This window comes from Limanda limanda, chromosome 15 (assembly GCF_963576545.1).
Source record: "Limanda limanda chromosome 15, fLimLim1.1, whole genome shotgun sequence".
Taxonomy (NCBI): domain Eukaryota; kingdom Metazoa; phylum Chordata; class Actinopteri; order Pleuronectiformes; family Pleuronectidae; genus Limanda; species Limanda limanda.
Genome location: NC_083650.1, coordinates 9563717 through 9578752, shown reverse-complemented (window position 1 = coordinate 9578752; position 15036 = coordinate 9563717). Strand labels below are relative to the sequence as shown.

Here is a 15036-nt window from a genome sequence, read left to right as displayed (position 1 = left end):
TGGGTTTTTCAATGTGACCTAGGTTATTATTGCCTCAAAGACCAAGCATGGTAAAGGTTTGCAGCGTTCTGTTTGGGATTGGATTAGGTCCCGACCACATCACAAAACCAATAAATGCAACAGTTTTGGTTTCGATACTGCAACACACGTGTCTGAGACTAAACAATACGCCAAGTCATCTGCAATGCAGTTAGCTGAAGAAGTAGGAGAATAAATCTTATTGTCTACAAACCCCTGTTTCTGGACTGAGACCTGTCAATGTGTCTATAGTTTGGGATAATATATATGATATACATTTCAATCATGTAGCACACATAAGGACACAAACTGTCTCTGATACCCTGTACTTGGCTCAATAACGATGGTTTCATATCACTATATTGGGCAACATGCAATCCTTGACTCTGCCGCGGGTGAACCTTGTATACACTTGTACTGACTGCTTGATTTTATTTTCCCCAATGAAACAACCCTGAACCCAGCCCCATCTTGTTTGTGGCATTTCTGGCTTGTAATATACACACCAGGACAAAGGCGTAGCAGTATAACCCAAAGAAAAGAATGATGACACTTCAAACACCTTGAAGCGGAGGGACTTGTATAAAAATCCAGGCATATTTTCTGAGACAGTTTACACTTATGTCTATAATCTCACTCCCACCTGTGTGTCTCGGTAGTATAAGATTACAGTAATTGTAACTACAAACCGGGGATTTCTGTGCAGTCTTGTTCTGAATGTAATTTTTCCTAATAACTCCATGTATCTGTCGGTTTGTATGAAAAAGATCCAAGTGACCTGAGTTCACATGGATTATTAGAGATAACTGGATAAAGATATAATGGGACTGGGTCTCCATTAAATTACTTAAATGGACCTGAGGGCAATGGCATAATTGTAATTGAAAAATGATTACATCTATTTCACTCTAACTTGCTGCCACAGAAGATCCAAGGTGGCAAAATAAATATTCAAATGTAGGCTTGTAATGTGAAAAGTCTGTCACACAGAGGTGGTGACAATATTGTTTTCCTGAACTTAAAATTTAATAAATTGTAAGTAAAGATGAAAGTATTTGCACTACTTTCCATTTATACCATAAGAGTCTGAGGTGTGACTTTTTTCAGAAAACACTGTAATATGAATGTAAACAAACCTTCACAGCTTCATATAAACCATATGACTTGTGTTTATTTTACTCTTAGTCACGACTTTGTGTAGCTTTGCGAGTCGGCTAAAAGCACTTTTGCTGCGTGCCAATAGTTTTCATAAACAGTGATATGTCTGTTACACTGCTTGATTGTCAGTCATGTTCAATAGTTGTTGCATATCTACTTTGACTTTAACTCTATGAAGATGCTTTTTTGTTGGTTTGTTGGCTTTGTTGATTTGGTTTGTTTGCCGGATGGATGGATTGATGGATGGACTGTTGGTTGCTTGTTTAGTAAGTTGGTAGGTTGGTTTGTTTGTGGGTTGGCCTGTTTGATGGAAGGTTCGATGGATGGATGGATGGATGGATGGAAGGATGGATGGATGGATGGATGGATGGATGGATGGATGAATGGATGGATGGATGGATGGATGAATGGATGGATGGATGGATTGAGGAATGGGTGGTTTGTTGGAAGGTTGGATGGATGAATGGAGGGACTGTTGGTTGTTGGTTTAGTAAGTTGGTTGGTTTGTTTGTGGGTTGGCCTGTTGGAAGGAAGGTTGGATGGAAGGTTGGATGGATTGTTGGTCGGTTTGTTAGAAGGTTGGATGAATGGATGGACGGTCTGTCGGTTACTAGCTTAGTTAGTTGGTTGGTTTTTCAGCAGGATCACACAAAAACTAGTAGACCGATTCCCACAAAACTAAAAATTCGAAGGACCGTGAAAGAACAAAATGTGTATTGTCATTTTCCCTGAGTTCCTTTTAAATAATCTTCAGTTCTTGATGAATACAACCAGGTATATTAAGGGCACTGAAATGTGTGAATGTGTGAAATGTTTTGCAGCTCGATTTGATTGAATGCAACTGATGGGCCTTCTTGGAATTGTTCACTCATTGTAGTTAATGTAATGTGAAGTAATGTGTATTCTTGGAGAAAACACAAATCACAGCCTTGATGTGATGATTTAATAAACGGAGGAAAACCCCCAGAAAGTGACAATATACTTCACAAAATATCTTAAATTCATTCATATGTGTATCATTGTGCACTATGTGACTGTGACGCATTCGAAGCTGTTGTGTTAATGAGTAGAAATGGAGCTGTTGTGTGACTTTGCAGGTGTGAGGAGACGATCCCTCACAGTTCGAAGCTGATGTGAAAGTTTAGGGAGCAACACGCTGCTCCTCTGGCCCTATGCGAGTGCTGTGACGTCATGTAGGACCTCCCACAAGCGGAAAAACTCGCTCTCTCCCCGCTGGAGAGAGAGAGAGAGAGAGGGAGAGAGTGTGTGCGTGTGTTCATGGCTTCAGTCTCTGCTCCGCCGTGCTTCTCCTCCACGGTGTTTCCCCTCTGACAGAAAGCAAAGAGAGCTCGTGTTAGACTCATGCAAAATGCCTTTTCTTTCACACAGAGGGACTCGTTGTTGAGTCGGGTTTTTTTTTACTCCCTTTACTCCCTCTGAGGTTTTTACACCGGAGCTTAGTGCGTCCAGGTAATGTCGTGTCACCGACTTTCCTGTAAAACCTGTCCACTCCTCCTCGGAGTTTGCGGGAAAGAATATTTCCCATGCATGCGTTTGAATGGGTTTGATAGTCTCCTGTGGAACCTGCATCTTATTTGATCTGTTTCTGCGAGTTGGGAAATAATATGCGTCCATTATTAGAAGAAAAGAAAAAACACATTGGCTTCAGGTTATTATCTCAAAGTAACTAATAGAGCAGGGAATAGACAAAAAATAAAATGTATAACTTTATTTTAACAGCATCAAAACAGAGCTCGTGTGAGAAGTGTGCAGTTTATTTTGTATTATGAAAACATGTAAGAAATTAAAATTGAGGGTTTTCAATTTAAAAAGAAAGTAGTTTAATTGTGTATCTTATATTAATATGTTCATCAAAATTCGCCATAAGACTGCGAGTGTGTCTCTTCCTCAGTCGGCCCGTGCAGCTCAAAGTGAATCCTTCACAATATTTCCTCACGAGATGTAAATAGTTGCATTTGCATGCGGGGGACTTATTCATAAACACGTCAACGTTATGAAATATATGGTGGGATATTAAAAACTTTCTATTTAAATATCGTGAATTATGGCCAAGAAAATGTGTTCCCGTTTAAGGGGGAACGCCAAGTATTTTGGTGTCTGGTGCAGGAGCCCATTCGTCATGCGGGACAATAAAGAGGGTTTTCGCCTGACAGTGGAAATTTATGGTCGCCCTTCTTTGCCCTAATAACTCACATATTGTGTCACGGACTGACAGCCCTTGCAGAAAACAGCAAGCCTGTTATCAATCACACATCTTTGCATATTGTGAAACGCACCCCCCTCTCTCTCTCTCAACACACACACACACACACCACCTTCTTTATTTTTTGTGCCTGCCAGAGAAAAACACTGGAAACATTTGGAGGAATTAAATCTCCAATCATTTGTCCTGTTTTGTTTTTTTTCCTCCTTCTTCTGCTTCCCTCATCTCTAACTCTCACGTGAAATTGAAAAGAACCACTGGAGCATTTTTGTTCATTTGAGTTATCTCAGAATTATGAGTTATGTCTTCATAAGAAAGAGAAGCATTGCTGGTTTTTATTTGTTCATACACGGTTTACCAGCACAGGCCTATATATATGGGCTCAATCTATTTTTTCATACCCTTTGTTGGGATAAGTGTGTTTTTACTCTTTGTGCATTATTAGATTTATTTGTAAATTGTTTCCTTACGTTCTGCTTATTTTGCCCATGTGGATAAAATGTCTGTTTGGATTTATTTTATTCACCATAACCTGCATCCCAAATTGTATTTTGCGGCAGATTATGGACTCCAACACACTGCCTGTTTTTACTTATACCGTCTATATTTTTTAAATTCCAGGAAAACTTTTTCCCCCCTGTATTTGTTTATTTCTTATTTCCAGGGAAGGGCATTTTCTGCCCCCTTGACCGTCCACTCCAGGTTTTCTTGCTCTCCAAGTTGACCTGTCAAGCAGATTACCACAGAGGGAGATTAATGGCAGAGGCGGGTTGCAATAATAATCGTTTTGTTTGATGTGACAACTTTGATAGGCGTTGATTTACTTACAAACTGATAGGCTTTTAATTGAGCGCCTCCATCCCGATTGAGATGAAAGGGAAAGCGCATTGAAAAGCTGCCCGATTGCCCCGCAGCCTCAATACTGATTAGCCATCTCCGCGGTGAATAGTTCAAGGCATTTTCCAACTTCTCTTTCTCGGGGTTTGGCCCTGACAGCACCATTCCATTTTTTCCTTTCTCTCCCTCTCCTGCTCAAAGAAAATAAATCATTCCCATTGTATGTAAATAAAATCGAGCTGACATCAATATAAAAATGTCCGGATTTCTGTTTTGTCCGCGGCTCTTTGTTGCCCGTGCTGCCGATGACAGTGTGCCCCGGGCGGATGACAGGTTCTAACAACACAATAGCAGACGCGTTTAGCCGAAATGGACACGGCTGTGTTTGGAGAGACCCCGGATTGTTGTATGTGTGTTTTTAGAATGAATGCTTGCAGATCGTTCGGACTTACTTGTTTTATAGCCCATGTCAAATATGCTTTAAAATATATATAAATATTAATAATGATGGATAGATACTTTTAATTTCCCTCTTTTAAATCATGTTATATTTCCCATTTTTTGAACAGCTTTTGTGTGCGTATTTTATTTGATTTTCGTGGCACCAGTGTTTCTCCTCAACACCATAATCGGCCCGATTTCAGCAGAGAAATTTTGCACTTTTACGCACAATAAGAGCCTTTATGAGCTGTGAGCCAGACTCTGTGCAACTTATTACGGTCCCATCACATTTGCCACCTCCGAGGGGCTTGAGGAGCAACTTCAGAAGTTTCACTCTTCGGTTTGAGGAGCAGAACAGTGGGGGTCCGGTGTCTGTCTCCCACCTCCTCCCACCTCCTTCCGGTCCGGACCGAGGACACCGCGGCTAATGTCGATGCATCCAGTAATTAAAGCTCAACTCGTGAATCTGATTTAGTTCCTCTGAAAACTCCCTGTCTCTCTCTCCCTCTCTCAGAAGGTCTCTCTCTCTCTCCCCCATTTGTTCTCTCCCCGCAGTCACACTGGCATGTAATCAGCCACAATAGCTGACATAAATCAAGCGGCGGATTGACAGCGACTGACAAATAACTGATTGATTGCGGTGGAGCAGAATTGACACTTGACGGAGGGGTGGAGATAGAAATAGAAGGGCGGTGTATATTATACTGAAAACATGTGACATTCACATCCCTCCATCACTACATTGGTCTATTCCTGTCAACGCTTGTCTGTTAAGGGAATTCGAGCTGAAGTGGTTGGTTTTATGGTTGCCGGTGGAAAGGGGGCAAGCAGAAAAGTCCCCGTGGTCGACGTGCGTATTTTACGCACACCTCGTGCTCCACGCTGTTGGATGAAAAACAACCAAACATTTGTTAAAATAAAGACAAGAGTTCTAACATGTTCTCACTCAATAGTTTAGACACACATATGTAAATAAAGAGATAATGAAAAGGTTGGTTTATAGGGACTGTGCCATCATAAATTACATAAGCGAATTTAATACCAGACTAAAATGGAAATTAAGGTGTTATTGATTTTAAAACATGTTCAAACTCTACGCTGATAATAAACTAAGTATCTTTATACTTTGTGTCCTACACAGAACTAAATGACATCGCTCATATTAGATTCAAATCAAAGTATTACAGTGCGTAATTTGTGTAATTTAAAGATTAAAGAGGATCTAATTTTCCTATTATAACGTATTATTAATATTCAATTATTGTTATATTCATTATTTATTCAAGCCCATAGCCCCACAGCCACAAAAAAAAAACAGCGTAAGCGTTCACGGCAACCAGAGTGCTAAAGCCTGTCTCCTCCCCCGAGCTGTCAAAATAGAGGCGCTTACAAAGAGGAGAACGTCACATCCCCTTGACCCTCCAATCACCTCAGGGTCCCATTTGATTGGAAGGCGGCAAAGGCTTTAATCTCGGACTAATTCAGCTGCTTTTGAAGTGAGATCGTGGAGCAGTCGGTACTTGGGGAGTAGAGAGCGAGGAGCTGCACACAGAACGCACGGAGCAGCGCCACGGATCCATGGTGCCAGACGCAGCCACGGATCTGCGATCACCTCGCACGGGCTCGCCTCGCTGCCTCACCTCCAGGATTATTACCCATTATTGAACCATTTGACGAGCTTTCCCCCCTTTTTTTTGCTCCCACCCCAGAAAGAGAGAGAGAGAAAGAGAGAGAGCAGAGAGAGAGAAAGAGAGAGAGGGGCTCGGTGCTTTTTCTGATTTCCTTAATGAATCTGACCAAAGCGTCGCCGTTTCATTTCCTGACAATTGGGACATGATCACGTCGCCCTCGGTGTCTGCCCTGAGAAATAGTGATATCCGTGTAGCCTGGGAAAGCAGCAGCAGCCTCATCCACAGCAGCAGCAGCAGCAGCAGGAGCAGCAGCAGTTGTCGGAATAGCAGCTCAGCGAGCATCAACAAGCCGTTCCTCCACTCCGCACCCCCGTGCGACCCACTCCGGCAAGCCAAGCGACTTCCCATCAAGGTTTTGAAAATGCTTAGTGCCCGGTCAGGACACATTTTGCACCCGGAGTATCTGCAGCCTTTGCCTTCGACCCCGATCAGTCCCATTGAGGTAAGGAAAACATTTTCAATACTTAACTCAGCGCAAAATGATGCGTATTTTCATTAGAGGTGACTGGCGAGCACATATTGTTTCCCCGTAAGTCTCCAGCTGTGATCGCAGTGTTTAAACCAGTGATGTGCAGCATGACGCCCCGCAGTTTGTTGTTATTATCCCAGTCACTGTAGTTTCCTTCGCTGAGGAGCCGTGCGTAATTACGCGTCATACATTTGCGCTTGGAAATGTCAGGAAACGGCCAGCTGCTTTATTTCGGGCTGTTTATCTTATCTTATCTTATCATAACAGGAAGCGTTTATTGTGCGTGTTAATAACATTCATCAACATTTGTTTAATCTTTTTTTTTTTGCAGCTAGATGCCAAGAAAAGTCCGCTGGCTCTTCTGGCGCAGACCTGCTCGCAAATCGGCAAACCGGACCCACCATCCAAATTATCCTCCTCCAATGGATCTAGTGAAAAGGAATCTAAATCCGGCCCTTTGAAACTGAGTGACATCGGTGTGGATGACAAGTCGAGCTTCAAACCTTATTCCAAGCCTTCAGATAAGAAGGACTCGTCTTCAGGCGGCTCAGAGAAGACTGGTTTCCGAGTGCCGAGCGCCACCTGTCAGCCGTTCACGCCGCGGACAGGCAGCCCCAACTCCAGCACCTCCGCCTCTCCCATGCCGTCGGAGGGCAAGTGTGGGGACAGGGATGACAAGAAAGAGTCTGATTGTAATAAGAACGGCAGCATGGACGGCTCTGGCACCACGAGCCACAGCAGGATAAGCGTGAGCTGTGGTGGAATTAACGTGGAGGTAAACCAACACCAGGAGACGACGCCTGGCACGAAAACCTCCTCCTCGGAGTCTCCCTCTGTGACTTCTGTATCCTCCGCATCCGTTCTCGGGTCAGGACTCGTGGCGCCGGTTTCTCCTTACAAACCGGGGCAGACAGTTTTCCCCTTGCCTCCTGCTGGTATGTCCTACCCGGGCAGCTTGGCTGGGGCCTACGCTGGGTACCCTCAGCACTTCCTGTCCCACGGAGGGAGCTTGGTAAACGCGCAGCTGGCGAGTTCCATGGGCTGCAGTAAGGCCGGATCCAGTCCCATGTCGGGGGCGTCTTCACCCTCCATCATGTCCGCCAGCCTGTGCAGAGACCCTTACTGCCTCAGTTACCATTGTGCCAGTCACTTAGCGGGGGCGGCCAGCGCGAACTGCTCGCACGAAGCTGCAGCTGCCGCGGCCGCTAACGCCATGAAGTCCAGCTACCCCATCATGTACCCGACGCACCACATGCACGGCGTCCACACCTCGGCGCCGTCGTTCAGCGGACACCCCTTGTACCCGTACGGGTTCATGCTCCCCAACGACCCTCTCCCACACGTTTGTAACTGGGTGTCGGCAAATGGACCGTGCGACAAGCGCTTCTCCTCGTCGGAGGAGCTGCTGAATCACCTGAGGACTCACACTGCTTTCACCGGGGCGGAGAAGCTGATCTCTGGGTATCCCGGGTCCTCGTCTCTGGCCAGCGCTGCAGCAGCGGCCATGGCCTGCCATATGCACATGCCCCAGTCAGGACCCCCAGGGAGTCCCGGGACCTTGTCTCTCAGGAGCCCGCACCACGCGTTAGGACTCAGTAGCCGCTACCACCCGTACTCCAAAAGCCCCCTGCCGGCCCACGGGGGTCCCGTCCCCGTGCCCGCGGCCACCGGCCCCTACTACTCCCCTTACGCACTGTACGGCCAGAGACTCACCACAGCATCAGCGCTCGGATACCAGTGAGGAGAACCAGAGACTTTGAAAAGTTTATAGTACTAAGAATGCAAATATAAAGACTTTTATATTAACTGCGCTAAAAAAACGTTATGGGCGGGATCCGTGGACTTCAACTGTATTTATTTATATGTCGGCTTAAGAGCGGGCTATAAAAGCTGCAAATGGAAAAAAAAAAATATTTGAGCAACTCAAAAAGTGCATTATGTTGAAACTGAGCTCTCTAGGTAAAGTGAAACACACAAACACACACGCATACAAACACACACACACATGTTAGAGTACTAATTCAAAGTAGGGGTCTTCATTTCGATGTTAATTTGAAATTGCTATGATTGTATTTGTTCTTATTTAATGTCTCAATGAGAAGAAAAATAATTTACATGCATGTTTGTTTCTTAAATTTGAAGAAAAAAAGAAGTTGTCCACATTTTAAATTGCCGTTATTTTTCAGGTGTACACCTTGGAAAGAGAATTGGTATTTTTTTGTATGTATTCTGGAAAAAAATAAGAAACAATTCTGTTCAATATATAACTGTGTGCCTCCTTTTCTCACGTCTTGAAATCAATTACTTGCCACTGGTATTTAACAAGAAATCGGTCTGTTAATTTAATGGGGTTAGGAAAATCTCATTTGATATTTTTTTTTTAGGAAACAGGCCTAGATTTACCAGACTGTCATACTTTTATTTAAATTTCAATTCAATTCAAATTATGACTATTTATTCACATAGTGTATTGCCTCTATAATTCTTGATATTATAAACTATTTGTGGCAAATGTTTGAGAAGCTTTAAAAGTTGACCTTAATCAGAGCAAACTATAAAGTTTAAAACGCAGCTTAATAAGGGAGGTGACTGTGTGGGAGTGAGTGTGTGTGTGTGTGCACACAGAGTTTATAAAGTGTGTGTGTGTGTGAGAGCATTGACTTTGCTGGTGGGTGAATTTTGTCACCAGGTTGTTTTGGGATGGATCAGTTTCTGACAGGCGTTGTAAAGTAACTTCTGCGTAAAAAGTACATCCGTGAAATATGTCTGAAAAATAATGTTCGACAAGCACAGCTGTTTCTTTTCTCTCTTCGTTTTTGGACACAGTGAACCTATGCATTTTATATTTAACAGATTAAATAAATTATTCAAAATAAAAATAGATAGTGGAAGACAAATCTATTCTACAACCTTTGGAGAAAAGCGGACATTGACCTGGATAATTTGATGAATTTCTTTTTCGCTTGCGTTTTTTTATTCATGACAAAGACTGATGCTCCGCCAGGGTGAAATTTCGACATGGAGGCCAACTTGGTTTGTGGTTTAAATAAAATTATAATATATAAATATTTTTAGGATTTGGAACATCGTCACCTGGATGTCAGTATTTAAATATTGCATTCTTGCATAATCTACTCACGCCTGTAAATCTAATGTACAGAACACTGATTTAAAAAACATCGGAGGTTTCATTATTTTAAAAACTCACAATTCGTGGTTTGAACTTGCAAGCATCAGGCGTGTATTGATAAACTATAATTATATATTTAAAAGTACAAATCAAATGAATAATTGACGTTTTTATATTATGAATGTTTTTAAACATTTTTTTTTGCCTTTTGCACTAATAACGGGACATTTTGGTTACAGCTGCTATTGTTATAAAGTTCAACATTTAGAAAACTTCGCAAACCAGCATCGGTGCATGCGCATTTACGCACAGCCACAGTTATTCGTCCACATTGTGAGTCAACATCACAAATAAAATAACCTCTGCATCCATCCTTCGACTCTAAACAGCATTAGCAGTGTTTTTTAGTTATTTCGGGGCAAACAGTTGACCCAGCTGTTATTATTTATTTAGAGATACCTCCTCGGCGGTGCTGGCTCTTGTCTATGGCGCAGCGGTTTGTCAGACGAAACAAACTCCTCTCAAAGTGTGTGTAAGGCCCACACGCGCCCTAAACTGATGTAATGATGGTGAAAGGGAGCAATTTCCATTTTTACCCACATCATGGTGGCTGTGCTCGGAGGTCCCCGGTGGAAGGCAATTTATCATGTGCCCCTCCCCCTGGCCCTGTCACTGCAGGAACAGGCAGGCACATGTGTGCATGAATTACTGAGCCTCCCACCTACCCCAGCCCCCCCCCCCCCCCCCCCCCTCTCACCGAGGAGACTTGACACAGAGGAGAAGGAACATGGGGGATTAGAGTATGCAGGAGTAGTAAAGTGTGTATTCACTTTGTCCATCAAGGCTTTATAGTGCTGGAGCTCCGAGGTGCACATAAAACCATAACGCTGGATTTAGTGATTTAATAATGCAGATATTATTTAATGAAAAAAACAGTGGGATTAAGTAGGCTTTACTTGATTTGATTTTATATCTTGAGCTTCTTAAGCATATAAGTAAGAGTCTGGTGAGGGTCTGAAGGAGGCTCACAGGCCAGGGAGCTGAAGTTAGAGCGAGGTGTAGCTAGTCTGGCAAAGTAAATATAAACAGTGTTTTAGCTCGAGGACTTTCACATGGTTTTCTGAGCCTTTCCTCATTCACACTATTTGAACTAGAAATTGTGAACATTGCACAGTTTTGCCAAAACGTTACTGTGTCCCTTTGAGACATTAAAGTGGTGCATTCTTACTCAGCAAGACAAAACGTTACATAAATAAGATTATAAATATTAACTTTTCACTCATTAGTTTTTGGTAATTCCTCCGCCCCACAGTTTTGCCGCATATATGTGGTCACAAAAATGTGTAAACCAACACAAGTATTTTATAAACACATTTCCTTAAAAAGTCCACTGTACTTCTTCCGATTTCTGGTCAAGACGTTTCAGGTTGTTGGGACATACTCGCACCAGAGAGGGAGAGAGAGACAGTGCAGGAAACCTGGCAGGACATCTGGCAAATGGGGGGGCGGCCCGGGACGTGACTCACACACCTAACCCCGTATTCAACCCGACTGAATTACCAGCACTAAAGCCATCATTAGTGGGTGTGTGGCACAATATAAAGACGCGTCGCCGTCTGCAGTGGCAAGTCTATAGTTTTGTTAACAGCTGTGTCAATAAGGGGGAAGTTTCTATAATGTTCAGTGCCATGTCAGACATAAGTAAAAGAGTGATTATTATCTTTTATGTATGTGTGGCTGCTTCGTCAGGCTGCGATTACAAAATACAAGCTCTCCGTGATGGGAAAAAGACGCCCATCAAAAAGGGCTTTGTTCTACTTTACGGGCACTTGATATTTCTTACTGGTAATTGTGTTTTATATGTATAGATCGCTGCTTTTCAGATACATTTTGATTACTTCTCCGATACCACATGGGAATGACCTCTGTGTGTGACCGTCTCAGCCTTCGTGTGTCTCGGCGACTGTATACACGACACACACCTATATCTCAAACGGGCCTCCGCACTCCAGTTGCAGTAAAAGGTGTCAGCTTCACTGCAACGGCCGCCTGTCATTATCTCAGCGTGTGATTTACGGCGACACAGGCTGTCGAGGTGCCCACAGATTTGCGATTGTCGTAATGAAGCCATAAAGCGAGAAGAAATGAAACAAAGCCGGGAAGTCAGCGGTCGTAAACAGACCCTCTGCTCCAGGCAAATCTGCACTGGATCTGCATATCATCCAGGAGATTAAAGAGAGAGGGAAAGAAAAAAAATCAACATTGTCATTGTTCACGTGTCACATCCATCAACCCTTTCCCGACAAACTGATCCTACAATCCCTCGCCTGAGAGCCGCATTGAAGGTAATTTGGTTCTCGAAATTCTGTGCCAAGGCCGAGAGGAGTCCCTCCCAGCTCCTCTACATGTGGTTACCCTCCTCATTGATTTAGAAATGTAAAGTGCTCGTCCAGGTGATGTGAGAGAAGTGGCAGTGTTGATCTTTCCGTGCCACTCACATCTCTTACCAGCGAGGCACTTTCTTGTGCTTAGACAGCCTAATTGAGGTCATTTCTGTCTGCTTTGGGAATCTACAGTGCGCTGGGGTGTTTTAGTGTTCAGATAATTTGCCCATTTTCTCATCCCGACAAAGAATATTTTATGGAAATGCACCCTTATTCCGGGCACCTTAATGGAGTGTGTTGGAGTAGTGCGCGAGCTGATGAGGTTGTTGTCTGTCACTGATAAATGTAAAAAGCAGAGGAAATGTCAGGAATGGGCGCAGCTCCAAAGGGCTCCTCGCCTCGGCTCGAAATCGGCGACCCCTGAGCACTGTGTCTTCAGGACGCAACACAATCACAAGGCTACTCTAATTGTTTGGAGCTGTGTGAATACAGTGTACGAGACGCAGCGTGTGTCTTTTATGTGAGGCCACACAGAGGTCTATCAAACACGGAGTCATCCAACTTAATTTGAGATAAGGCAAGGTTTTTTTTTTCTGACAGGTCGAGGTTTTACTCTGCCACATAATTGCTGTCTTCTGTTGTTCGCTCGCTTTTATGAGTAAATCCTGATGGCGTGTCGCGGGCCCTACATGACAGTATGAGCACATGATGTCATTTCCATGGGTGTGGGCCACCAATTAGAATGACTCACATGTTTAGGAACCCAGGCATAAACCCTGGTCTCGATGCAGATATAATAATTAGTCAACACTCTTGTGTCTGATGTTTCTTCCGGGGAATGTCCACAACTAACACTCCTGGGAAAAAAACGACGTAAGTTAATACTTCATGTAAAACTAAAGTAAAGTGTTGTTGATGTAATATGTCGGTCAGTAATTACCATATATTGTGATGGAATGATGGTTCCATCCAGGCAACTTCTCTCTTCTGTTTAAAGTGCAGATTTCTAGCAGAGCGGTTTGCTCTGATCAAAACCAAATGCTGCAGATGAACAACATCTTTTCACACTTTATTTTATTGTCTTTATTTTTCATTGACCGTCAACACACAAGATGTAACCCGCTGTTTCCGATCTGACTGTATGATAGGCCGTATTAAGGTCATGTAGTAATAAATGAATAAATAACATTATGCACAGAGCTGAATACAACTGGTTTTGGAATAAATAAACATGGCCACACAGTGAACTGGAAAATAAAAGTCAGTCCCAGTTACTGTATGGGACAATTATTTAACTGTAAATCATTTGTAATAAGTACATGAACAAACACGGAGACGGTTGAAAAAAAGATGCCGAACACGATTTGTTCAGGGGAATGTTTTATGTGGCATAAAGACATGAAAAATACCTACGGCAAATCTTGAAATCCAACTTGCACACTGCTGTAGTTAGCTTGAGGACAAAACAAACAACTTAGCGACTGAGCTCCACATGAAAGCAGATCAAAGTTACCCTGCAGAGTTTTCATTGTAATGAAATGAAGATTTGTACATGTTGTATATCGCTCAGTACTTTGAACATTATAATACCTCCGCAAACGCTAAAAGACATCACACTGAAGAATATTGTTAACACATTAGACAGCAGCTAACCGTTTATATAAGATTACATGACTTGGAACAATCTAAACTTTCATGGATTTCTTTTCTGTCAGAAAAACAAGGATACTGTTTGAGTATCAGGTCCGTGAGCATGTGCTGGATCTGAGGAGTTGTTGTCATTTTGGCTTTTTGACCCCCGTCTTCAGTGGAAAATCCTGCTCGTGCTGTCGTTGCTTGATCCACCTACGCGTCAAACTAATGGCTGGATGCAGAGAGATCAGGCCCATTCTCAGAGGGGCTTTCAAAGAAAATGACTGAACTGAAGTGGGCGGGAAGATGGAGCCAAGTTGAAGGAAAGTGGATTCAACCAAAAGTTACACGACAAACCTTCATCACATTTCTGGCAGTGGTGCCCATAGTGTTTGGTGGATGAGGGGGATCAGTTGAGTGGCTAACTCCTTCTGATTTGCCTCATTGAACTGCAAATCAAAAACTTCTGCTTTCTGATACAATCTTTTAGTTATGGCTTTGCCTTTTTTGGGCTAAATTTGGCTAAATTTAGCAAATTTGCTAGCTTGCAAGCAATCCTATCTCAAGCTGTTTTCAGACATGAACAAGTTTTCCCTTCACATGCAAAGAACGCGGCAGTAGACGCCCTCAAGACGTCAGGAAAGCATCCGGAACATTCAGGTTAGGTGTGGAACCAATGTTAACAATACACACAATACATGCACAGGAGATTAGCTGTTGTTTTAGCAAACTATGACAATTCTGCAACCAACTACAAAATGGTTCCTGTGTACTCTGGCACAGGCAAGCCCAGTGTACGCAAGTGGTAACGTGTTTTCAGGCATGTTAGTCGACAGGGATTAAAACCAACCTGATACGTAGCCTAAACAAATATATTTTGCTTCCATTGCAACACTGAGAAGAATTTCACTGTCAAGAATCAGTTGCAAATCTGTAACGCACCATATGGAGGCATTAAAAGATCTCTGTGTAATGGTGGCGCTCCACAGGACTATTATCTAATTTAAAGAACTGCTGAAGACCCAGAAGTTTCTGTACACAGAAAAAAAAAG

The 15036-nt window shown here is 43.1% G+C and overlaps 1 protein-coding gene across 1 annotated transcript; it reads left to right on the top strand.

The window, feature by feature from the left end:
- Positions 1-6215: 6215 nt before the first annotated feature.
- Positions 6216-8954, top strand: LOC133020786 (zinc finger protein 503-like). Its single transcript, XM_061087498.1, has 2 exons — positions 6216-6811; positions 7170-8954. The coding sequence occupies exons 1-2, from the start codon at positions 6512-6514 to the stop codon at positions 8577-8579; spliced, it is 1710 nt and encodes a 569-aa protein (XP_060943481.1). The 5' UTR covers positions 6216-6511; the 3' UTR covers positions 8580-8954.
- The last annotated feature ends 6082 nt before the right edge of the window (positions 8955-15036 follow it).

Excerpts from the sequence above, each read along its gene's own strand:
- LOC133020786 (XM_061087498.1), top strand. The coding sequence starts at position 6,512 with ATGATCACGTCGCCCTCGGTGTCTGCCCTGAGAAATAGTGATATCCGT. Across the intron at positions 6,812-7,169 it reads CCCCGATCAGTCCCATTGAG|CTAGATGCCAAGAAAAGTCC; the intron begins GTAAGGAAAACA and ends TTTTTTTTGCAG.